The 27,545-nt window shown below is 34.2% G+C and overlaps 1 protein-coding gene across 1 annotated transcript; it reads right to left on the bottom strand.

Annotated features, from left to right (window-relative positions):
- Nucleotides 1-22,140, bottom strand: LOC128991323 (sodium/potassium-transporting ATPase subunit alpha-like). The gene is made up of 2 exons (XM_054414127.1): nt 22,057-22,140; nt 1-4,115 (listed from the first exon to the last, which is right to left on the bottom strand). Exon 2 carries the CDS (start codon nt 3,806-3,808, stop codon nt 770-772), a length of 3,039 nt encoding a protein of 1,012 aa, XP_054270102.1. The 5' UTR covers nt 3,809-4,115; nt 22,057-22,140; the 3' UTR covers nt 1-769.
- Nucleotides 22,141-27,545: the final 5,405 nt, after the last annotated feature.

Genomic DNA, 27,545 nt, shown 5'->3' with positions numbered 1-27,545 from the left:
TTATCAAAAAAGAACGGCACAGAATTGGTTTATTCAGTCAATTTCAACTGCAAGGCAAGTGATACAGAATTCAGGCCTAGTCTACATACATTGACATGGTGGTTTTAGACCATCTACACTAACTCTTCGATCTACAACTGTAGCAAACAATAGGGACCGACTCAACAAACATAACTTCTCCCATTACATTTTGTGGACTCACATTCTAACCAAAACTGTCAAAAATATACAATTTAGGATTCGAATAAAGACAGGAGTAAGAAAATATTGTTTTGAAAACACGCCAATAGAACTTTGACAATATAACAAATACTTTATATGGTTCTAGAAAAAATATCGCTCACTATAACAAATACATGGATATCGACATACGTTATTGTATAACGATTTGTATACCCTAAAGCTTATTCGGTATTCTTACTTTAAAGACATATTCCATCAAATACATGTTTATTATGGTTACAACTACTTGATGCTATAGGTTCCCACTTGCGCACCTCCATTGGTACACTATCACTATGTTCTCCGGCATCGTCGAAGCTCTATGGAACTAATTGAAACAAAACAGCGTTTAGAAAATACTCTACTTAACCGTTTTGCGCCCGGCACGGATGCATTTAGGAGGAGGAACAGATATCGACCGTGAGACGGTTTAGTAACAACATGGTTCGATTATAACAAAACTTATCAATTAATTCAACTGATCTACAATATATACAAACATTTTGCTCGACAAGTCTGCCGGTTGTCTTTGGTTGAACACAAATGCTTAGTAGTACATCTCCCTCTCGATCCAGCCTCCACGGTTGCGCCTCATGATGAATCGTCGGGTCTCATCGTAGACGAAGATGACGATGGCGAAGGGTACGGCAGGCAGCCACCATTCCCACCTCACCGGGTAGGTCCTCAGCACCTCGCTCATGCCAGGACAGTAAGAGACGAAGCAGGCACACAGCGTCTCGAACACCATGCCGAAGTTGAGTACCCAGTTGCCCATTCCCTGATGGGTGATCGAGTTGTACCTAGTCTTGCAAATGATTAGGTCAGCCCATTGCACGACTACAATGGCGATGAAGAAGGCAGTGTGGCATGTGAACTCGAGGATCTTTCTGTTGGCGAAGGTCCATTCCTGACCATAAGAGTCCTCGAGGTCGTTGATGCTGTTGGAGTCCCAGTATTTCCTGATGCCGAAAAGCTTCATAGGCCACCAACCGTTTTGAGCCATGATGACGTAATAGGAGAAGAATCCTGCGACGGCTTCGATTACTCCAATCTGTCCGTAGGCTAAGAAGATCAGTTTGCCGTTGACGAGTTTGTCCTTCCTGGGGTTTCGGGGACGACGACGCATGATGTCAGACTCTGGAGCTTCGTAAGCGAGAGATATGGCTGGCCACATGTCGGTACCGAGATCAATACACAAGATGGCTACGACTCCCAGGGGCAATGGGATTCCACTAACTATAAATGCAAGGAATGGAGTAATTTCAGGTACGTTTGATGCCAGAGTGTACGCAATGGATTTCTTCAGGTTGTCAAATATCAGTCTCCCCTCTTCCACACCGGTGACGATTGAGGCGAAGTTGTCATCCAGCAATATCATGTCTGCGGTTTGTTTTGACACGTCAGAACCAGTGATTCCCATAGCGATTCCGATGTCGGCCTTTTTCAAAGCTGGTGAGTCGTTCACACCATCACCTGTCACTGCCACGATAGCTCCTAGTTCTTGGAAGCCTTCAACGATGTGCAGTTTTTGAGTTGGAGATGTTCTGGCGAAAACAATTTCCTTATGGGTTTTCAGAATGTGTTTAAGTTGATCTGAAGTCATATCTCGCAGCTTTGATCCTTGAATCACAATTGTGGTAGATTCACTCGGATCAAGTGATGACACTGGAACGTTTAATCGTTTCGCCATGTCTTCCAAAGTCTCGGATCCTTCAGATATGATTCCAACGGACTTAGCTATAGCCTTGGCTGTTACAGGGTGATCTCCAGTTACCATGACAACACGGATTCCTGCAGTTCGACACTTTGCAACAGCATCTGGTACAGCCGGGCGCGGTGGATCAAGCATTGACATGAGTCCGAGGAAGCTCAAACCAGTTAGGGGGAAATTTGGCTTTTCGCTATTGAATTTAAATCCCAATGGAAAATCGTTGCTCAATGGTAACTGACAAAAGCCTAAAACTCTCTCGCCAAAGTTCCCGAGCTGTTCTATAATAATTTCAAATTCTTCTCGTATTCTGTCGTCGATAGGCACTTCAGTGTCGTCAATTCGTATTCTTGAGCAACGTTCGAATATCCTCTCGGGAGCACCTTTCATAACCAACAGGTGTTTGTTGGAGTCTGGAAGAACATGAATTGATACCTGGAACTTGTCTGTGGAGTTGAAGGGGATTTCACATACTTTCCTGTGTCGTTTTCTGAATTCCATAACGTCTCCTTCAGCTAAACTTGAAAATTTCAAAATAGCTGCTTCGGATGCATCACCCATCACATCCCTTTTTAGGATCGGGACTTCATCTTGGTTCGATAAATATTCAGCTCGACTGCACAGACATCCAGCTCTAAACAGTTCCTTATACTCACTGCAGTTTCTATCAGCTAAACCACTATCGTACAAACAGTAATCTACATCAAATATGTCTAGATTGTAACTAATGTGGGTAACGGTCATCCGATTTTGAGTTAGCGTTCCGGTTTTATCCGAGCAGATGGTTGAGGTAGATCCCAAAGTCTCTACAGCTTCCAGATGTTTCACAACACAGTTCTTGGAGGCCATTCTTTTAGCAGTTAGAGACAAACAAACTGTCACTGTAGCGCAAAGACCTTCTGGAACGTTGGCGACAATGATTCCTATGAGGAAAATCACAGCGTCCAACCAGTGGTAACCTAAAGCGAATGACAATAAAAAGAAAGTGAAACCAAGAAACATCGCCCAACAAGATATAAGATGCATGAAGTGGTGAATTTCCTTGGCTATCGGAGTATCTCCAGTCTTCAGACCCGATGTAAGACCCGCTATCCTGCCCATGACTGTGTGATCCCCAGTGAGAATAACAACTCCTTTAGCTGTCCCTTCAACAGCATTTGTAGAGAAAAACGCTAGGTTCTTTGTCTCAAGTGCTATTTCGTGGGTACACTCTATTGACCTCGACTGTGGTTCAGATTCACCAGTCAGAGATGAATTGTCGACTTTGAATCCTTGACTCTCGATAACTCTGATATCAGCTGGTACACGATCTCCGAACTTGACCAACACGACATCTCCCACTACCAGTTCTTGAGACAGAATCGTCTTCTTCTGGCTGTCTCTGATGACGTTCGCATAAGTAGGAACCATGTTCTTAAAGGAATCCATTATTCTTGAGCTCTTCGCCTCCTGTGAGTATGAAAATACACCGGTGATAGTACATACACAACACAACACTATACCTAACCATAAATTGTCCCTGGGAGCCTCTTCCGACACCTGAGACTCTATAAAATACGCGGTAAAACATAAAACGGCCCCAATCCATAACAGGATTGAGAACCCTTGGAATAAATGTTTGAGTAGAATCACCCATGCTGGAGTCCTTTTCTCCGGAGTCAAGGCGTTTGGCCCGTCTCGCGCGAGAAACGTCTTTGCCTGTTGGGTGGAAAGGCCTTTCTCAGGGTGCGTTTGGTATTTCCTATAGAAATCATTTAACGGAATTGTGTGATCCGTTATGTCTATTTCTTGTTTCAAATTGTCCAGCTTCTTGGCCATGTTGTCCTCTTTGCTCTCCGGGTGGATTGCAAGAGACAAGGTCGATACCATTTTATTCATATTGATGGCTTGTTTTTCTTCTCTTCTGATGGAAAATATTCTATCAAAGGAACACCATCTTTAAGACTCTTTTGCAGTTACTTTGTTTGCACATTTTGAAAGGTGGCACCATGAGAAACTAAGATGAAAATAGACCTTTTGGTTGACTCTTGGACTACTTGCAACTTTCCACTGTTCACTGACTCTCCTCCAGGGAATGAAAGACTGAATTGCGAGAAGACACTTGACAGTTTGGGTCAGATCGCAGGCAGCTTGAACACCCGCGTCGAGCTGGAGCCCAGCATCGTTCTGCACTTCTACCCTCTACCTGAAACATAAACATTTCCCTATTAAATTCTAATAAAATATGAGATTGCATAGCTATAAAAAATAAAGAACAAGAGACAAGCTAAGAAAAATCATGGAAAGCCACCTTAGTTTGCAATAGTATACAGGATGAACGGTCGATTAAAGCTAAACAGAAACTCTTAGGATTCTTCAAATCAAACATTATTTCAAGGAATATACTCTGATGGTGATTCTTGGAATAGTTCAATTTCGCGACAGTTACCATAGTGCTCATTCATCCTCGGTGAAATTTAAACGATTTTCGACTTTGAAATGCTTATCCCTTTGACTATTAATATTCAATGCTCTTACTGTAGTATCTACTGTAAGTGCATTATAATAGGCTATCTAGTAGTATCTAGTAAATAAGTGGGACAAAATGTTATTTTATCAAACCACTTAGAACTAAATTTGTAAAATAAAAATATAATGTCTTGCAAAAATTTAAATTAAATGGATATGGGATTCGTTCTATAAATTCTACTTACTGAGCATGGAGTCAGAGTGTTTATCCTGAAATGTTAAAATTGCTATAAATGTCTGGGAGGGTTAATTTGGTATTCAACATGTATTAGTTAACTGTTACAGCTTTATTAAGAACAAATGAGTTTCTGAAATTTTGGCTGGACAAATTTCTAAAAATACCAATCGATACATTTAGTAAAAAGACGAAGGGTTAAAAGGATATAATTTATCGTTACCTATGCATTAGTCGCAGAAGGCAAAGATTTTACTTACAAAAGTAATGTAATTCTAACTTACTTGCCAATCATTTATTACTTTTTGATCCATTGGGTGATAGGAGTATTATGTACTTTAAACTAATTTAATACAATTATAATGTTCACTGTTTAGTGTATATTTATTACTGAATAACCTCACATAAACATAAATAAAAACAACAACAAATAATCAACTGATCAGCTGGATTAAAAATAAGGACAGTCTTTGGAAATATGTATCAGGAAGCATATTCTAGAAGTGTCATAAAAAAAGTTTTTGTAAAAATCAAATCATCTTTTCCATTGAAATCTTAAATCCTACGAACACTATACTGTTTTACAAAGTAAAATGAATTTTAAATTTCATGAAAACGGCGATAAACGTAGCAAAATCTTTTGTCTACACAAAACATTTTGATGCATAATCGTACGTTACCCGTATGGCATTGTGACACATTTAATCCGAATATAAAGTAAATGATTCTTAGACATTACATTTCCGTGTTAAAGATGGAGCACGATTTAGGATGAGAATTAAATTAAATTAATTGAGACACCAACCACGTCGCTGATGTGTTATTAATTTTTTTTTCGAGTTTGCAAACATTTTAACAAAGCTGAAATCGAAAGGTGTAAACAATCAACTTTTTTTGTCACATCAACTATCTTAATTACAAAAACCATAGACAAAAAAGAATTAAATATAGACCATCATCCATGCTGCGGTTACCATAGGTTCTGGTGCACACCGCTGGGAGTGCCATGTAGTTCCGGCGTACGTGCTATGTAACTACACGGCGTTCCCAGCGGTGTGTGCCAGAACCTATGGTAACCGTAACCATGGTAACCGCAGCACGGCTGAAAGTCTATATTTAATTGTCTATGCAAAAACTAAGGTAGAAAATATAGTTTTACACCTTAGCGTACTCTATAACGAACTCGTTCAACAATAAAAAAATAAAATTGTTAACAGTTGATCCATTACATTGGACATAGACTTCAATATCCAAAAGACAATCATCATTATTATAATGAGATGGGGACGCGCTAGGTGTGTGATTTAACCCAAATAAGAGTAGGCCTATAGAATGCTGTGAGATGATCTGTGTAGTTTTTTTTTTTTTTTTTTTTACTAAGATTAGCTGTTTCAACAGTCAGAATCATTATAAAGCCCAATGATCAGGAACAGCTGGGTCCAGTTTCGAACCATTAAAAACCCACTGACTTTACTCAGGATCGAACCGGCAACCTTTTGATTGTTGGTGAGCACTTTAACCACTCAGCTGCTTAGCCAGTTAATGATGGTAGCAACTATACATGTATGGTCCTTTTATAAATCGTGTATAACGCAGTGCATAACCTCAGCTTGGCAACGATGCTGCAAAAGCTGGTTTAAAACCGAACTAAACCGGTGTGATGGAATCAGCTGTTTCAGCACATCTGATCAACACATTCTACATAATTACACGTGATAGACCATTTCTGTGAATGCTGAGAAATTGAATAAGACTAACTGTTGTGTAGAACATGCATCACAGAAAGAAGATTGCTAGAAACCGTAAATTAAAAATTAATTTAGTAGTCTATGGTTGATTCACGGATGATGGAACTAACGAAGTCCTAATATTGATTTACAAGGCGTGGTCTGATAGTCTCTCAATAATTATCATTCGCTGCTGAAAGACACGACCGATATCGTACCTTAAACCTGGGTCTATTAAACCTTAGTGTACCTTTTTAGCGAATTCATGGCCTGCTGAAAACACTCAATTATATTAGTTGTCACTTAATATTGTGGAGTATAAAACATTGCAATGGTTGAGATTAATTAAATAATTTTTTTCCAAAGAATAAGCTAAAAATGTTATTTTAAATTATAATTTTTCATTTATTCTCATAACTTTATTAAGACCTAAATCAGGTATAAAATTGGCTAAACTTTAAAAATGACTTTGCCATAGAAATCAACAATTACAACAAGATGTAGCTATTTTGTTTTAAAATACTTATGTTAAGATTTTTATCAGCATCGTACGTGTTATTAAATTACCTGAAAGCACAAAAAAATCGTCAAATTAGAATTTTAATAATATATTTACATATACTTTTTACTCACAAGACGGTAAATACCTATAAAAGATGAAGTGGTCTATTTCGATTGGACACTCCAATCACCATCACATCCAATAGGCGAATGTTGGGCCTTCGCCTATTTTCTACTTAAACTGTATTCTCCTACATCAATATTTGATGAAGAGTAGGTGTTTACTACATGATCTAACATATAACTGAAATAATATTAAACCGTAATTTTTACATTACACCTGTGGAATGTGGAAGGGGATTGTACGATTTTGTGTAGACTTAAATAGGCTATAGCATACAAAGTTTTATTCAGAATCGTTCGAGCCGTATTTGAAAATAAAATTTTCTGTTATTTTATAAGTTTTCATGGAAAAATCACAAAAACTGTAATTTACTTTTGAACCGGAATTCTTTACAGCAATGGGTATTGTACCGTTTGGAGTTGAAACGTCTATGGCTTAGGCACTTAATATAAATAACAATTAGCTGAGCCATATTTTTGAAAATCAGATTTTCTGTTATTTTATGAAAATTGCCATTGAAAAATAAAATTGCAAAAAATGAAAAACCCTGGAAATACAATTACCACACTTATAAAAATTCATCAAAATTGGACCATTAGTGCAGTATCTATCTATGTACACAAACACACAGACATCTTTTTTGGATTCAGGGAAAAGAATTTGGGTCAGAGGGGAGACCCAAAACGGAAATCCACACCAAACTCAAATTTGAAAATATTTACGAAAATAATACTTCCTACTATGTATAGGAGGAGAAAGTAAAATCAATTGGATATTAACTGGGTTAAATTACATGTACCCACGACAGAAATCCCGATATCCTTTATACCATAGTTCCCTAACACTCCATACTCTAGAAAGCGTAAGAATAGTGCAATTGAACACATCCAACACATTATTCCCGATCGCAATGAAAAGTCCTGTGGGATAAGCTATGTGTTATCATCGAAGGAGTCCCGGGGAGTCCAGACGCGTCCCGCCGGCGTCGCATCCCGTGACGCCATCGCATCGATCCCCTCCCCTCTCGTCACCGACCTGCATCATCAAAACCGCTGTTCTTGGGTTCCGGGATGTAACATGACTTTATAGTCTTGTTTAATGTCCAATTCAGGCATTCCATAAAGGCTGAAGCGATTATGGTCGCTCATGTAAAAGGGGTTGTGACATAGGGGGTTTTGTGAGAGCCTATGAACCATAGGGAATAGTTTTGTACGGTTGTAATCTCGTAAAGTTGACCTATTTTAGGTACTTACGTATTATACTGACTACACCTAATAATCATAACCTAACCTAAGGGTGGTTAGGTTAGGTGAGGCTAGGATAATTTTGTTATTTAAACCAATTAAAATCTTTTTTGGAAGTCGATTTATCGGTGTGGTCAGTATAATACATAAGTACCCTTATTTTTGATAAGGTTAAAACATCATTTTAAACTGCTTGTATATGTTTGTGTGAACATATCAATTGTGGTGTTACAAAAAGTGATTGGGGGTTCGTACATTTTTCCTATAATCGAAGATTGTTATAGATTGAATAACACAAGTTATTTGCTTCTTATCGACCTTAAAAACACACACAAAGAATGACACTGTTTCATAAAGAATACAATAATTAAGGGTACATTCAATAAATAATTGACCTTTTTTCAATCTGATTTGGTATCCAGAATGTATATCACCTTAGATTGATGTGCAATTCAATCCACAGGAAGAGTATCAAATAATAAACAAAATCCAGTTTTCACTCCATCTTGTGAGGAGATTTACAATTGTTGAATATACAGTATTGTAAATGAAAAAGGCCGAAACCGAAAAAGACTACGACAACCCAATAAAACTGTACAACAGACGGTTTAATGTTGAACTCTAGGAATGTTAGAGGCACTTTGAATGGGGCCATGAAGCAGGCGTCTCGCAAGTTATTTCTGTCCAAGACGGAGTTACTATGGAACCTAGTGGAGCAGAGACGATGACGTCAGAACTGAGTTTGTCAAAAGTCACTTTGACGTCAGCTGGGCCGTCAAAGTAGGCTTGTCTCTGCGTCAATGGGGGATAATTAAGAAGTCTGGACTTGGGTGCAACTTGGGGAATGCTGGGGGTTGGGGGAGGGTGAAATGTCTTGTTGACTCAACTTGCATTGCAACATGGCATTTGTTTTTTTGGATAAACTCCTAGAGCCCCGTGGTCGAAAAATCGACCAAAAGTATGTGTTGTGCAAACTTCTTTTTTCACCCCACGCTGTGAATAAAACATGTGATTGGAATTTCTTCTATTTGTTTTGATTTTCTGTTTATATTTTGTTGTTATTTTGTCACCAACATGGCAACCTATAAGGCCCATGTAAATTTTACTAAAATTTTTAATTTACTTTTTTGTGCTTATTTTTTAGCGTATTTTAATTTATAAAGGGATTCTGCACGTCTATAGAAAAATAGATTTCTAACACTACGGTATGCGTAGATTTTCTTTGCGATGCACAGGAGCTGAAAAAAAGGTTTTCAATAAACATGCTTGTCTATTATTATATAGAATTATCCCCATGTTAAATTTCCATAAGAAAAGTTGAATTTCCATTTTTGACCCAATTAACATAAATATTCTCTAAATACAAATAAAACCTGCACATATAGGACCGATAATCTTTCTTTTAGTACAACCCGCGTGTAATTCGGTCCAGTAGTATGGTGAGGCTAGCTGTCATAAGTTTTGCAAAAGTGTTTTTAAATATATAAAATATCCATTCATTTTATTCTATTGCATACATGATGCACTATTTTAGTTATATTTTGTCTGCTCTCAAGTTCTGTATATATTTCAGGAATAAAAGGGCAGTTAATTTAATGGGCCAAATCATCAAAATCACTATAATGCAATTCGACGAGCTTACACCTAAATATGAGTGATTAAAGTAGAGTGGGATGCCCTTTTTGAGAGTAGTTTTGCTACTGGCTAAGGCCTGTTTTTTATTTCCGAGTCAAAAGCACAGGCATTTCTCAGAATCGAATCAGTTATTCTGTGAGTACCTACATAACACTCTATACAAACCTCCTCCGTCATAGGTTTGGAGTTTTGACTTTACATAAATACATGTTTAACTTTTTGTTTACGTTGAAGCTGTTATATAAATGCAGAGAGCATACTTGAAAACTTGTATGTAGCTAATTCAGATGTGGTCGTTGGATCAAAATTCTTCCTCGATAAAAAATTCAGTTTTTTGTAGTCTTAAGTCACTTAACATTTAAATAATAGGTTAATTTACCTTAATTTCGTCTTTTGGTTCTTATACCTCCTAGGTGGACTTTTGGTGACCATGTCGCCTTCTTCATATCCTTGAAAAGGTCTTTCACCCTTAGAGGAGGTATAAGAGTCACGAGACAAAGCTTACGTAAATTAACCTCTTATTTATAAAAACATATTCCTCAATTGAAACTAAGTTTAAACTATTACCTATTACTGTGGTTATAAGAAAAAATATATGGACATTGTTAAACAAAAACCAAACGCTAGATACCGTAGGGTTATATATTTGAGGATTCTGTGATGATTAAGATCATCTGAAGATCTCATTTGTACGAGTTAAGCTGACCCAGATGTGTCTGGACTAGACGTAAAGGCGGCCATCTTTACGAGGTAAACACTAACGATGATAAAACGATGAGTTATCGTTTGTGTGTGGCAGAGAAATAATGAAGGAGAAGCGGTTGCACCTCGTGCATTTTCGAAAACAACAGGGAGAATATTATTACTATACTGTGTAAGAGTGATTCAACATCTTTTGTCATGTATATTTTCAACTATTTTATTTCATTTCTTGGTAGCTATCTACAAAGAAAGTCCTACAATTAATGTTAATTTTTGTAATTAGTTTATTTTTGTATGTAAATAGTATAAGTAACCATTGTTTATTCCCTGTTCACAAAATTTAGGCGGATTTAGGGGAAGAAATTTAACCCCTCCACTTCTACCTCTTTTAAATAACCTCAACAGCTGAGGTTTGCCAAAACATTAATCAGCTGTGTCATTTATAACAAAAAAAAAAGAATAAATAAACAGTGGAGGAACTTTCCTTTGAACTGCCTTTATTTTGTGAACGGAGTATTAATATAATAGTTTAAGCCAAATTAGGTTGTGTTAATTCATTAGAATCTAAAAGGTAATATATAAAACGATTGGCAGAAATCTTTACCGTTGTTGTAGGAGACGAAGACAAAACCAGCTACTTGATAAAATATGTTTGATTCACAAGATATTTTTGAGCTACGCACATGGTGAGGCATGCAAAAGGATAGTATTGTTCTCTTTCGTTCGGAAAACACAGCTGCAATTTTTGACGATAACGATAAGCAACCAAGATTTCTCGTGGTTGCAGAAATTCAAATTCTCCTTTTGATATAAATCAAAAGGTATCAAACCACCGGGATTACGTTTCTAGTTATTTTCCAGTCTAAATATTAAAAATAGAGAGACAACATAACAGACGCCAACTTTAGAAGGCTTTTGAGTATCAGTAACCATTGTAAACCATAGAAGGCTGAAATGTGTTTACGAAGTCAGTTTAGAGGCACATTGCACTTGGGGTTCACTGACCTAGACAAGCCCGACAAGTCCTTGTGTTGTAAATGTTTGTGATAGTAATAAAGTTGTCGAGAACACAAGTCCTGTGGAAGGGGTTAGCAAATGCTGCAGAAGTTGTTTTTAGCTCGGCCAACCTCCTCAGTCACTGTGTGACAAATCTTTGCCTTAGCTTCTCGGAAGGTTCTAACTTGTCTTGTGAATTTACCTTGTGCAAAATGACACGTTTTGTTCATGTAAATGTTTATTAATAACAAAATGAATTTTAACAACAAGAGGAAGCCACTGAGAAAATTTAAATATATATACTCAGAGGACAAAATAAAAGCTGTTGGTTATCTAGCTTTTACTAAGTGTGGTGTTGAAGTTCTGCATACAAAATATTGGAGACGTATCATAGCATGGTAAAATAATTGCACCTAAAACTGATCCCTGAGTGACTCCAGTAACTGAAATTTTACCTTTAACTGTATTTGTTCGATGTATTTACATGTCTAGTTTACGAAGCACGAGACTATAATTTGTTATTAACATGGAATGTACAGGGTAGGAGATAATTGTTGCAGATCACTACCCAAATTACCCAAATATGGTAAAAGTAATTTTTTTGGGGACACCAAAAAACATTTTTCAGCTTTATTTTTAAGAGCATGTGAGATAAGCAAAGAAATCTAGATACTTAGGAACATCGGTCATCCAAAATTCTACGTAAGCTCACTTATGGTTTCCAGTGTTGAAAAATCCTCAAGTTTTCACATACAACAAAAAAAATTTAAAAAAAATTGATGCTACCATGGAATTATTTTCTCTGTGCTCAACCAGCTAACTATAATATCTCAGCCTTGGTGCTACAGAGGATTTAGACTCTAAGGAGTTCTTATATGCATATATAACGATGTTGAACCCATCGACATATAAAACGAACCTGGACGTATCCTAAACTTGAGAGGAGGATGTGTGTAAAATTAAGTAAGAGCTTTGACTATCCAATAGTCAATGGTAAGAGGTAGTGTAACTTTGACGGCAAAGAACAGCTGATTCTTTAGTATCGATCATTCGTGGGAAGATCAAGGATCAGAAAAGTCAGATTTTGAACCAATGCATAATCAGGTTTGTGGAAAAAATGATACAGAACGCTTAAAGGTCTTTGAGAGGGAATATTCTTTGAGAGAGACTCACACACCGTGTCCACTGGCTGGCATTCTGGCGTAAGGTCCAAAGGTCGACATTACTACAATCAAGACACTTGGCACAGAGATCAGGCCGCAAATAAACAATTATCAATGGCAAACCCTGAACTGTAAGATCTCATTGTTTACGGGTTAGTGTCCTCCAGTGGCCCATCGCGTCTCTATCAATGCTTATTGTTGTTTTATTGCTGTGCGTTCCATTGATGAAGCGAGTAGAATCAAGTTGGTGAACAATTTTGAAATATTTGTATTCGCAATTTTTGTGACTATTATCACAGATTAAGAATTGTCTAGAGAGTAAATTTTGTGCCTTGCGTTAGATGCCATGATGATCAAAATACTGCAGATGATTAGTTTCGGGGGTCTCAACTTTTTAAACACTATTAACAATAGTATATTTTGAAGTGTGCCAATCTGTTTTGAGGATATCATCTTGCATGTTTATGGACCTTAATATATAGGATTAGACTTCGTCGACGTCATCTCTATGTCAATTTCAACACCCAATGGCCATATAAATACAATCAAAGCCACAAAATTCAAGAGAACAGGAGATTCCCCAGTAGGCGTCAAACAGCCCACATGTCGAATAGATCAGTTAAAAAATATTATGGTTTCCAGACGAAATTACAACAAACAAAATTCAAAACTAACCTAAAAAGACCTAACCGTTTCAAAGATAATAATGGTTTAAGTTGTGAAATTTCGATAAAGGCCCAAGCAAGCATGCCAACTGTTTTATTCGAAAACTATTCGAAATTTTACAACTTAAACCATTGTTATCTTTGAAACGGTTAGGTTTATGAAAAAAAATCACAAGTCTTTAAATTAAATTTTCTACCGGAATACATAATAAAATACAGGGTGTTACGTAAGGGAAATCAAAATTGGTGGCCATATTTGAAAAATTACGGCTAAAATATTTTTTTTCGACTTGACTACAATTTTTTAAATAAAAAATCCAAGGCACTTACCATTTAACTTTTTTTGATATCTCTTATAGTTTTCGAATAAAACGGCTGGCACACTTATATCAATCACCCCGTATGTAAGAACTGGATATAAACGGTTTTAGTGCTATGTAATTCATCAGAAGGATACCTATATGATCCTGAGAAAAGCCTAGTAACTTTTGATGGTAAACAACTATTGCTTACTAGGCTTTTAATTTTAATTAAGGTATTTGTTGAATAACCAGCTGATCTTAGTCAGTAACAAACATATGTTCAATAATCAACATACTTCAGCCATCTTAACATTAAAATACACACTTTGGCTTGTCATCGTTGTAAAATCTTCATAAGCGCTACTTGTGATGATTATTTATTTCCCATGATGCATTTCACTACTAATACTACAACGATTCACTGTTTATTTTTTCAAAAGAGTCATTGGGTTGGCAACAATGATTACACGTTTCCACGACTGAAATAGCGGAGGTCAAATAATGCTGGGTAAAAAGCGAGCCTACCGTGCGTCTATTTTGGCCCAGCTGAGGTGCCAGCTGGCATGAGATCTGTTCCCAAATAAATGGTTTCCTCCACAATTTCTTCACTCTAGTAATTTTCAGTGCGGCTTAGTAATTGATGCAGGTAATACGAATTTGTAAAGTAAATCGCACAAAGAAGATTGAGAAGCTGAATCTTTGCCAATCCCAGGTAGGCCTACAATTCTCTGAAAAAAAAAGGGTCACTGCTATTGAACTTTGCCCTGCGCAAATGAAAATGCAAATGAGAAATAGTTTATGTGTATGGAAAGGAAAATGCCAGATGTTTTAGCTCTTTCAAACGAGATCATAAAAAATATATATATTCCAATTGCCAGTCAAATCAAAAAATTAACATGCATAACACAATGCCAAATATGACTTCAATCTGTAAACAACTACTCCTTACTCTCCAGACCAAACATTTCGAGTGACCTACATATTCGAGATCGTTTCTTTACTAACGGTAAATAAACATACCTTTAGTTCAAACATTGACAATCGTTGGTAGAAACTAACGATGTCAAAGCCAACAATGTGACGTGGCTATGACGTCATCGATACTTTGACTAAAAAATACACTGACGTGAAGTAGACTTAGCATCTCCATGTTAATGTTGTAGTTTAGATTAAAAATACCCCCGCCGAAGCAACCCTGTAGATTAAGTGAATTCCGATTCGTCTGATTGTAGTTTTACTTATATAATTAATTCAAATTATTTAAACAAGTCAGATTTATTTCCTATTTAAATAACATTAGGTTTAACAAATAATTTGGTTCGCTGCTATAGGGAAGGTGAAATAATGTTATTAGTATAGTATGAAATAAAAAATATTGTTTGATAAAAATATATCCATAAACGAGTAAACTATAACAGTTTCCTTTCTTCATCAAATAAAATGGGACATTGACTTTTATTTACTTTTCTCCATAACCATTTCGCGTACAAGAACGTTTCAATAAACGGTACTACAGTACTTTTTAAGCTCTGCAAAACGGGTTGAAAATGAATTGCAAAAAATTATTTTACCCCAATTTAGAGTTTATGTTCAAATGAGATGCATTGTGTTACTGACCAGCTGTTTCTATAGTTATTAAGGGCACCTTTGTCCAGTTTTGATCATAAAGTTTTCGTCTATTCTCAGGATCGAACCTGCAATTTTCTGAATGTCAGGCGAACACTCACACCATCTGCATCAACTAGTTGACCTCAGGTTTCTGAGCTATATGGACTGTAAGCAGGTTATCGTTGTTTTTAGTGAATTTCCAATATAGGGAATAAGCTATTGCAGTAGGTCTCTTCGGACGAGTTCGCGAACCAGCATGATCGGACTATGGGAACGGGGGTTTGTGGGGGTTTTATGGGGTAAAAATTGGTTTTTCCCATTTTTGACCCTAATAAAGTACAATTTTGCAATTTATATTCAAACCATTTTATATAGCTTAAAAAACAATAATTTAGTACTTTGAAACTTTATTATGCATCTAAAAGTTACGGAGAAAATTTAAAAAAATTTAAATTTAAAACTTGCCATGTTATTCTTATGGAGAATAAGTAAACTGTTGTATTTTGCTTGTTTATGAACATATTTTGATCAAATTTGTAAAATACATTCATTTCTTACTAAACTTAAGTAGCCTATTAAAATTGTATGACAAAAATAGTTTTTTACCCTCCCTGTTGCAGCAAACCTAAGTACTCGCTAAACTAATTTTATTTAAATAGGGAATAAGTGTGATATTGTTGAGGAGATATTTTAGAGTAAATCCAATCAGGCAAATGGAAATTCGCTTAGTCTGCAGGTTTGCTGTGGCGGGGGTATTTTACTATACAATTTTCAACGTGTGTTTGTTTGACAAGAGGAACCAGGCGTACCACTTGTGAGCTCAAGGGCTGCAAAGACATGTGATAAGATAACATCATATTGCCAACCTGTCGGATAAACTACCCCGCATATATCTTATGAATTCATAATAAACTACTTCAGTATATACACAGCACAATGTCATGAACTTGAATAATGTTGTTTTGCAGCTTTACATTTAGATTAAACATACTCCTGAATTTATTATTATCCTAAAGAAGTTGAAAATTATTTTAGTAAAATTTTCGAGGGGTTTGTGTTTAAGTTAATTTACCAATTTTAAACTTTTTTACGAAATAAGACGGTAAACCATTTTTACTAAACTACCTTAATGATAAATGGACCCAGAGCTTAAGGCGTAATTGATTTTAATAATAAATCTTAGTTCATCCAGCTTGACATGGCGTCAACATTGGTCACCATATACTACTAGAGGATTACTTGGACAGAATAAAAGTAATTTAACCTCTTGTACAATAATTTTGACAATAATTACATCTGAAGAGAAATTAAATTTCAATTTCGTTCGGTTCATTTAGATCAGACGTTTTGTTGCTGCTAGCTTGCTTACTGCTATTACTCTTAGTTTAAAACTATTTTAACCAAATAATAAAACTGTATAATTTCAAAAACTAGCTCGTAATTTGGTTTTACATCCAATCGATCAAGAATAAATCATAAAACTACCTTTTAAAAAGGAGAAACAAATACTTCGTGGACAATAGCGCTCGATGTCACCAAAACATTAACATTTTTCATATTTATAATACTTGTAATTGTAATGGTGACAATACAAGTAGGTATTTTAAGCCAAGTATGAATGGATATGAGTGTAGGATGAGTGACGCGATCTTTTAGTCTTGTTAGTGACTAAGGCCGACATATTCCTTAGACACAGCTGTTAATAGGCCATACAGCTAATGGACCTAAGCAACTAAGGGACCTACAGTTTATAGTGGAATCCGAACCACATTTTTGCCTTGGTATATACGAATTGGTCTATAAAACTTCGAACTTAATGTATGCTTTTGGATACCAGATCAAGGTTTTATCATAGATAAAACATACTCCCTTAGTAGATTTCTTATCCTTATGGAACAGCTGAAGACAATTTTATTGTTAGTTCTGTACGGTTTATGTAGAGGTCGTGTTTTGTTTACAATTTGTTTCCCGTTAATACAGTCATTTAAAACCTTGTTTAACGAAATAATACGATCTAATCATAAACAATATATTGTCCCCTAGTTATTTAACCAAACAGTAAAGCACAAATCAAGAAATTAACCCTAAAATAATATAAACAAAATTTCGTCGACACTAGCGCCCAGTGTGGCGTACATGAACTAGACACGAAAAACGTGCTTCAAAATTTACAATGGGATGAGAAGTCTAATGGTTTTATCAAACTAATTTCAATCGCTGATTGGCGGGATTTGAACAAGTACATGTAAGTTCGGTGTGCCTATTACAAGTCCAACCCAGTCTAACTAGTTTAGACTGTTTGGAAGATACTGGACAATATTGAGAACCTTGTACCATCTGTTTGTAAACAGCTGTTAAACTCGTTGTCTTCTCGAAACAGTTTGCCTGTGTCTGTTTGTTTCCCGATCGCTATTTGTGATTCGTGCCAGGGTTGCAGACATGTTGCCCGTGGACCTATCACACCTAGAAGTTCCTTTTTAATCCTTCATATGGACTTAAATACCGCCATTACGTTGTGAATGAATGAATGAAATAACGCAGTGAATGATGAATGTTGAATGAAAGAGAAAGATAAGTTGTGTTACCATAGACAAAAAGAATTAAATATAGACTGTCAGCCGTGCTGCGATTACCATGGTTACCATAGGTTCTGGCGCACACCGCTGGGGCGTAACTACATGGTGCTCCCAGCAGTGTGCGCCAGATCCTAGCACAGCTGACGGTCTATATTTAATTAGTTTTGTCTATGGTGTTCCTAAGGGATACAACAATTACACTGACCAAGAACAGCTGGGCCCAGTTTTGAACATTTAAACAGCTTTTAGCAGGATTGAACCCAGGATTGAACCAGCCAACCTCTTGATTACAAGGTGAGAACTATACTAACTCAGCTAAACAGAACACAAAATATCAACTGAATAAATTGCTTGGATGTTTCTAAGTCATTAAAGAAGTTTTAAACAAATTACGAGGCTTGGAAACTAATTCTAATCCAAATCCAACTAACTAGTTTATGGTTGGGGTCAAACAGTAGGCCTACGTACAAATAACAATATTATCCCAATCCCAGTCATAGATTAACATTGAGCAAGTTACACTAAACATAACCACAAGTAGCCATTTAGAACATTTAGAATGAGTTGATAATAGACATTTAGGTATGACTGGGATAGTGTATTAATATGCGTTCTCGGTTCATCTTCGATCCTAAAACCTAGTGATAACTTTTCTGTAGCTAGTTGTGATAAGAAATGTAAAATACATGAATAAATTAAGTAAAGACATCAATTTATCTTAGATAAAAAAAGTATAAAAGTCAAGAAACAAAATTCCAGACACGAGAACAGCTGCCACTATTGAAACATAAATCCAATCAGGCAGATGGAAATTCACTTAGTCTGCAGGTTTCCTGCGTTGGGGTATTTTTGTTATATTGTTACAAATAAGATTACACTAGACGTTGCAAAAAAATACTAATTACATTTGATTTAGAATATGAAAAACACTACTTTGTCATTTCGTATAGATGTATAGCTGACTACTGTATAGCTTATTGAATTCCTGGTTGAAAAAATGGCCTACTAATACTGTATGAAAATAAATACACCTGACGAAGAACCATTAAATTATTTTTCTTCAACAAAACATTGCAAAATAGAAAGTTTAAAAATAAATGATGATTTAAAATAAGCTTAATTTGAAGGAATAACATCAAGTCTTTAAAAACTGCCAATACAACTTTTAATGTTAGCCATAATCACAAGAACAAAATAATAATTCAATTAACTTACCTAGCTGATCAGTATGTTTACATAACAAATATAAACGAAGATGATTCATTTAAAAAGAGTTTGTAGTTTACATTGTACAAATTATCCTATTAGTAATAAATATTTGCCATCTTATCAAGGAGAACCTATCTCCCTCAATAAGGTAACGAATATTTCGAGTATGTCACAAAAAAAGCACAGCTAATAGACTTGTAAAATGTCTTTTTAATAAATAAAGCAGAACTGAACGTAATTATTAAATTTGTATCATAGTACTAATTTTAATGTGGTTAACTCATTTTTACCTTGTGACACTTTCCTTGAGGTACAACGAGGGACAAGGAAACATATTTATAGAAAATCATTGCTATAAAATAGACTATGTGTACTTAATGAGCTATATAAAATACGAGAAATATGCATAATTTATGTAGAATGTAAGCTATATTGGTTTTAAAACCGAAATTGAAACAAACATGATATACAGTACCTATACATTTTATTTACAGATTTGGAATTAAAAACCACCTAGAAAGTAGGTGCAATTTATATTTTATTTATACCTAATTTAGCTAAAAGTACTACCGTATGTTATTTATAATTTAGTTTGTTTGGTGTTACTAAAAATATTCAATACTGTAAAGAAAATATTATTAATTTTCTATTGAATTTCTCAATATAAGTTAGATTTAGAAGTTAAGCATAAGCAACACATCCCAGCCAAACGAGAGAAACAAAAATTATTATTTTTTTCTTGCAAACGATTTGAATTTCGAAAGGCTAGGATATAGGAGATTTAAGTTTGTTTATTTGGTGTACAGTAAATTAAAGATGAGGTTAACTACTTGATCATACAACCAAGTGAAATACACCCTAGCTCATAAATTAACTATCAGAATATATACGACGACGTTTAACTATTTTTTACGTTAAAAGATTACCATCTCTTCTAATAAGTATAGTCAAAATACTAAAATAAAATGACAAAATAAAAAAATCAGTTCATTCAGAAGAAGGAATGTGAATCCCCAAACTATGAATCTATATAAAAAATAAACTCCCTTATTATATTAACTTACTTATGTATTAGAAAATCTTTTAAAATGTTCGGGAAAGATGGAAGCTACATACTGTTATTTTATTAGAAACCAGGGAATTTCATTATTTTAAATTACTTAGAGTAGTCCATGTAGTTCTTCACATTATAGTGGAAAACGTATTTTATCACATCAACATATATCGAAATCGAAACATAAAATTGCCTTTAACTCCTCACTATGATAAAGTATAAGTTAATTGCCTACCTTTGACACAGAAAACTAAATTTATAAACAAAATACACATAAGTTTTAGCAACTGTTTTCAGAAACAAAGATGGATTGAAAAAAAAATGAAAATGGGGGTTTTCACAATTATTTTCTTTTCCAATGCAAATATTACATATATTCCGTATATCATAATGACAATAAGACTGCATCAAAACTAAGTGATTCACAGTATAACAGATTATCTATTAATTTCAGAACATTTATTACTTAACAAATGACTGTCTAGTCAAATCAATTAATCAGACTTTACTACCCACCTATTATTAAGAGGACACCAGGTTCAATTACAAAACAAAGCCAGTAGCTTTTTAATGTTTAAAACTTGACCCAGCTACCCTTTTTGTCGGGCTTTAAATAAATTTCACCAATAAGTTGCACGAAGTATAGCTTTCTGTACGTTCACATAGAATTCATGCTTATTTAAGACATGCAATATTATTTTGCAATATTATTCTTTCGTAATAAAATCATACATAAGTACCGGTAATGGTTATGGAATAATACGTGAACTAATTTTTAGTATTGTTTTTCTTTTTCATTTTTTATTCATAATAGGATTATTTAAATTATTTCATGTAATCTAAGGTGTCTGAAAAAAATCAATTTAAATGACCTACAATTAAACCCAAACTTTTATATTTTAAACAGAAACCAGTAAACTCTAATTTAGAATGTAGGTTTTTCCATTTCTCGGCAAAATAACTCGACAATTGATACTAAAGATAACATTGATAATATTTGTCACAGTTTTAGATGACCAAGCTTTTAACACACACACTGATAAAACCCGGAGCAAACCAGATATAACCAGCATTACTACTTTGTTAACTTCTATTCCTTTTTGTATCCTAGAATAGTTGATTTAGTATGAGGTATTCAATGTAAATGTAATCGTCACTACATTTATTAGGTAGGCTAGAAGGAAAATTTTAAAATCAAAATTTAAATTTATCTAAAAAATATATGAAGTTACTTCATTAAAGGACGTTTAGAAAAATTACATTAGAAAACTCAGTAAATACTCATTGCATTAATGATTTGACATAAAACATTAGTATAGAAAAAAGCACAGATTGAATTAAAAGCTTAACTAATGATTGTGATCCAAACTTCTCGTTTGAAAGAGGGCGAGTGTTAATTTCATTAATTAATTAATTTCATGGCACATTTACATTTAAGAAAATATTTCATTAGTACAAAGAGAGTTTTTCTAGCAAAATTCAAGCGGCTGGTAAAATTGTAAAATAATACCAAATTTTGGGATACTCTAAGCAAAGTTTCATGCGTTTTACTTAAACTGACCGACCACGATCTTACTACTAAATTTTGAACGCTATAAAAAGAATAGTGTTGGAAGTGTAGTTTATAAACTTTAAAAACATAAACGCATCCAATAGCTTAACTATTAAGTTGTATAGTTTCATATAGCGATTGTAAAAAACCTGTCTTATCGTTACCAATTTATTTAATACAACTTCTTAAACAAAAAAATTGTATTAGAGACATTTTTTTGAAAAAAGCAAGAAATTTTAAATTTAAAAATATAATACCCCACAATTTCACTCACAATGTACTCTTAAAACACCCTACACACCCTCGAAAATTAAACAAACTCGCAAACACATTATATATATAGTATCTTATATAATTATTTTTACTAAAAAAAAAGTTAACTTACCAAATAAAATAAATGGTAATCCAAGATAGAAGCACACACAACACTCGCACCAACTGATGTGCAAAGAAGGTACTGACGCATGCGTCACAGGATTTCTGGCCCCCTCTCCCCCCGCTGTAGCAACCCTTCGCTGGATATAGCCGGTACTCTACATCCTGGCGGGATGGGCTTAAATATTTGAATGCTTATAACTTGTTGAGTAATTAGTAATCATAATTAGTGATCATAATATTGAATTTTAACGATTGACATTTAAAAAAATGTATGCTTTCTTATAATGTATAACGTGTTTGTTTTATTTCTCTATATTTATTGGTACACAAAGTTAGAAAATGTTGGTGATATTTTATAGTTAAGAAAACTAAACTGTTTTTAAGAAACGAGTTCAAAAGCCTCAATATTTGTGTAGTTATTTCGGTATCGAGTCTATCCCTCCCGCATCGAAGTCCGAGATGCTAACTAGGCTGGTAGAATCAAAAAAAATAATTTAATATTCAAGCTTTTAATTTTTATTGGGGGTTTTTAAAAAATAATTTTACTCTTTATTTTTTCATCTCGATCGTAATTTCAAATTCAATAATTAATTATTATGTAATTTGAATTATCACGCTGTAGGTTTTTCTTACAGCTTTCTCTCTTTTCTAGACCTAAATTTATATTTTGTGAAACTATTGATTAGTCTAGCCTTCAATAATAAAATGAATTATTCATCAATTTATCATTAAACTGTAAATTGAATTGTATAAGAGGGCTAAAATGTTATATAGATCGCATAATGGTTTTACACTACCAATTGTGTACTTTTCTAACATCTTTCTATGTAACTACAGTAGTACTAATTGTTTATCAACATGATACACTTGTATTGGAGATAAAAGAGGATTGTGAATATTATGTTTTAAATATAAGAATATAACATAAAATAAAAAGGTTTAATATTTCACCCCGTCGCGTCGTCCTTATACGATTACTTGTATATTTTGTTTAAATCAAAAGGCATAAAGTAAACATACTTCTTAGTGGTTGTGTCGTCCTGATGAATCACATAAAAATATATATGTGGATATGTGGGGATATGTGTGTGGATATGTTTGTGTAATGTATTGTATAGTGTGTGGATATGTGGATCACACGCTCTGTGATGTGGATAGGCTTTGTCGTAGTCTATCTACCACATTTCTTACAATAGAATAAGATTTGAACCTGGTTTAACAAAATAAATTTTAGATACTAATCTCACTTATCTTATTGATCGTTAACCAAGAATTAAAAATAAAATTTAAGTACTCGTTATACATGGTGTTTAAAAAAGGTGGGGACATAATTTACGTAGTGATTCCTTGGGTCAAAATAATGAGAAAATCAAGAATAGCATTTTTTCAAAAAAAAACTTCGTAACTGCTATATTGTATTTTTTAAATAAACATTTAATCTTTGAATTTATTCTACGGATATTTTTGAAACTTGGTGTGTATGTTAACGAGTCCCATGTTTGAAAAAAGGCAATTGAAAAAAAGTCAATGGGGCAAACCAGACTATCTTATCCTTATTCTACCCAATATCACAACTAAAAATCTTAATATTTCAGCTGTTTCTTATTAAATCTTTTTGAATTTGGTACCGTTTGATAGGGAATAAAATATGCAAAATAAAAGTGTACTTGAATTTTTTTCCTAAAATCAGCTGTTTTTGTGTAATTTAAATTAAAAAATTTAAATGCCCACCATTTTGAAATTTTAAGTTTAATTTTTTTCAAACATGTGTCTCTTTTACAAACATACAAATTTTCATAAAGGTCAATCGAAAAAATTCAAAGATAAAAATATTTATGTAAAAATACAAAATGGTGGATATCTTTTTAACAAAGCGGTTTTGGAAAACAATTTATTCTAGTTTTTCTCTTTATTTTGACCCAAGGAATCACTCCGTAAATTATGTCCCCACCCTTTTTGAACACCCTGTATAATTTATCCCATGCCAAAGGAAAGCATGTGGCTAAAATCAACAGGCAATATATTAATCCCTTATCAAACCAAGCTTGATGTTTCAAGTGAATAATTATACATTATCTCTTGTAATATTACATACACAACATATCTTGTATTATCCAAAGACACTGGAAATATTTAACAAATTATTACCAAAGGGATTTGTTTCAACAATAAACAAATCTTTTTTATAAATCTATTTAAGGTATTTATTTATTTATAAGTAGTTCAGGACACCTTTTGCTTACGCTTGCATAATAGCAGTTACAGTAGTTACAGACTTGGGTAGCGCCTTGAATTGAGTGGAGCTACAAGTAACCGAGCATGATTGTTTGGATTTTGCCGTTCTAGATTTGCAGGCGTTTTTAAAACATCAAATTATAATGGTACCACCACGACTAAAAATTGCCTAGTTTTTTTGGACATTTCAGTAATAATCAATAATGATATATGTGTTTTAAATGTACACCTTATATGGCATCTATGGAGTACTTAGATTTGCAGTCTCAGGGAAGAAAAAATGAGAGTTTCTTTTAAATAAATGTTAATAGTATGGTTTTAAATTGTGTACTTGTCAAATGTGATTAAAATTTCTCCATAAACAAACTACAACAGTTTACCTTCTGTCCGTAAGAATAATATAAAAATTGTTTTTACAGTATTTTGGAATTGTCTACTTACTACGAAGCGTACAACAGCGCTTCGGTATACTAAATTATTTGAGTTTCAAGTTCTATAAAATGGTTTGGAAAGAAATCACAAAAGTTTGTGTCTTAAAACCACTTCCACCCTATAAAAAGTCTATTAAACCCCGTATCCATTATATTAGCTACATTACATTACATACATTACAATGTGCTGATACGCTGGTTCATGAACTCGTTCGAATAAACGTAGGTCACGTTTGTACAAAATTTCATACAAATCGGGCGATATTTTACTAAAATTATCGTGCTAACGTACACATATAAATTTGAACGGACGATGTTTTTGGATACATCAAAACGGAAAATTAAATCGGTCCCGGATCTATGTCTAACCATGAGAGCTACGGTATTAGCTTATTCCCTATACGGGATATTCGCTAAAAAGAATATCTTTCCTACTAACTTAAACCAGTTAATAACTAAAGACCATTGATAAAACGCAAACGTCCAACTTTGTTCATACTATTGGTACTGGACGTTACACTAGGAGGAAACCTTAAAGTCAAAAATTCCGCACCACAGTGTCATGTATTTTCTAGATGATGGAAACAGTCTACTGACCCAGGACTGGCCCGAGCCTTAAACCATTGGTCAGTCTCCAGATAGACGAAGGGTCCGGAGACAGGTTCCATCATACAGACTATAGCTTAGGAACAGAGTGTTTTGCTATGAAAATCTGCCATTTACCATTTTAACCTTTAGAAATATCATCCACCCTGAGAAAAAGCGATTGACCTATGTCTACTTCTTAAACGTTCCATTCACCTCTGATGAAGGTGCCAGGAAGATTTTTCTCTAAATAGCTTTAGGTTGGTAGATAAATAAATTTATAGTTAAATCCAGTTTCTACGTACGAGGAGGACTTCACAATGGTAGGTTGTGAAACTTCAAACTATATCCCCCGAGGAAGATAGTTGTTTAAGTATTACGTCCCGTTGTATGTACTACAAACAGCTGACCATGGTCAGGTGTGAACTCCGACCGTAGTGATCAGCGTTCCTTGTAGTCATAAGTACACAGAGTAGTTGTTCTAATTATTGGGATTATACTATATGATATGTACTACAACAATAGTTATAAGTAGTTTAGTTGAGAAGTGGAAGTCCTTTCATACTCCTTCTCTCCATTTAGGAATCAGGTAAAGCTACAATGGCAAAAACTGAATGCTAAAGAAGAGAGGTTGGCATTATTTTCTAGAAAATCGGAACACAGTTTTCAGCAAAACATTGAACCTGGGACAAGGAAGTTGTATGCAGATCTTTTGCATAAAAGGCACTTCCTAAAGATCAAAACAAAAGGATCTAAGGATTTGCAGTTTTCTTCCCGGTTCATACCTTGGCTTAATTTTTTTAGTGTATGTTTAGTGAGTGAGACATTTATCTAGATATCCATCTAACCTTACTTATGATTCAGAGCGAGGAAATGTAAAATTGGCCTGACTTTTATTTATTTAACAATGAAACTTAAGTTTTTGCATATAAGTTTTAGTTATTCTGGGGATTTAGTTATTGCCACCATAGTTAGCTTGATGAATTTATTTGTGTAAGTATGCCAAGGCAGTTCTGCCAGGATAGGCCTACTTCATCGAGCAAGATGGAGAAAGATTTGCATTTTACACACTAAACAACAGTAGGCGAACACTCCTGTGGTTCTCCATTGTTGAGGTGACAGAAAGTGCTCTTGAAAAATTACATTTTAAAATTTGGTTATCGTAGCATTGAACGGAGAAGCTGGTTAAGAAAAACACGTAAATATATAAACTACATGTGGGACCGTTTAGAGAACCCTACAGGGAAGATATTATAATAAAATCTTCAAACTAATATTTACATTGTGTATATTAAGATATTGACTTTACACCAGTAGTATGTTACGCATTATACAATAACTGCAAGTAATTGATTCAAAAATTATCAACACGTAGTTATAAAAGGATTATAACTTGTAGAGATATTTTTAAGAGATTTAGTTTTATCACAAAAAAAAAGATACTAAATATATTAATATTGAAACCCACAAACTCTATAAGGGGTCAATGTTAAATAGTTTTCATGACATTTTTAACAAATGAGGATCGAAGTTGTATCTCGATGCAAACAAAGCTCATACCTCACATGATTGCAAAGTGTTACTTACATAATTCATCACGGTGGTTTGTACAGTAAAATGGGACCTTATCCAATATATCAATTTGAGTTCATCATTTAAATATTTGAATGAGGTAAAGGAGTAAAACTATAATCCTAATCTCATCCCTTTGATTTATTTGTCTTTTTCCCATTTTATTTGTACGATTTAGCTATCCTAATGTCAGAGTTTGTCCAGTGGAAGAGGAAAAAAACAAAAATTTTGAGGAATGGACCAAAGGTTTTACTTTCTATACAATTTTCAGATTTTTTTATGAAAAAAATAATTATTATAGTAAAAAAATTAACATAATGGTTTGTTGCAACGTTGTTGTATTAATAGTCAAAGGTTGCAACTTAAAACACAAATTGTTTTAAGAACTGCTTCTCAAGTGGCAACTACTTTCCATCATGAATATTATATAGTTTTTTTTACAACTAAATCCTTCCAAAGATGTTGGTTTGAGGGAGGTTAGTTAAAGTTTTTGTACGTTACTAGCAGACTACTTTATATTGTTTAGATCAACTAAACGGAGGGATAATATACAAACAATGTCTGTGTGTTTTGAAAGATTTCAAAATGTCGTAAATTGTTTTGATATTTGTTTTACATTTTAAGTCCACGACTGTTCGAAAAATTGAACTTTATTTCATTAAAATTAACAAAA

The sequence above is a fragment of the Macrosteles quadrilineatus genome, unplaced genomic scaffold, assembly GCF_028750875.1.
Source record: "Macrosteles quadrilineatus isolate MER2022 unplaced genomic scaffold, UCM_ALF_1.0 Scaffold_4__1_contigs__length_99947679, whole genome shotgun sequence".
Classification (NCBI taxonomy): domain Eukaryota; kingdom Metazoa; phylum Arthropoda; class Insecta; order Hemiptera; family Cicadellidae; genus Macrosteles; species Macrosteles quadrilineatus.
This window is presented reverse-complemented; position numbering and strand designations above follow the sequence as displayed.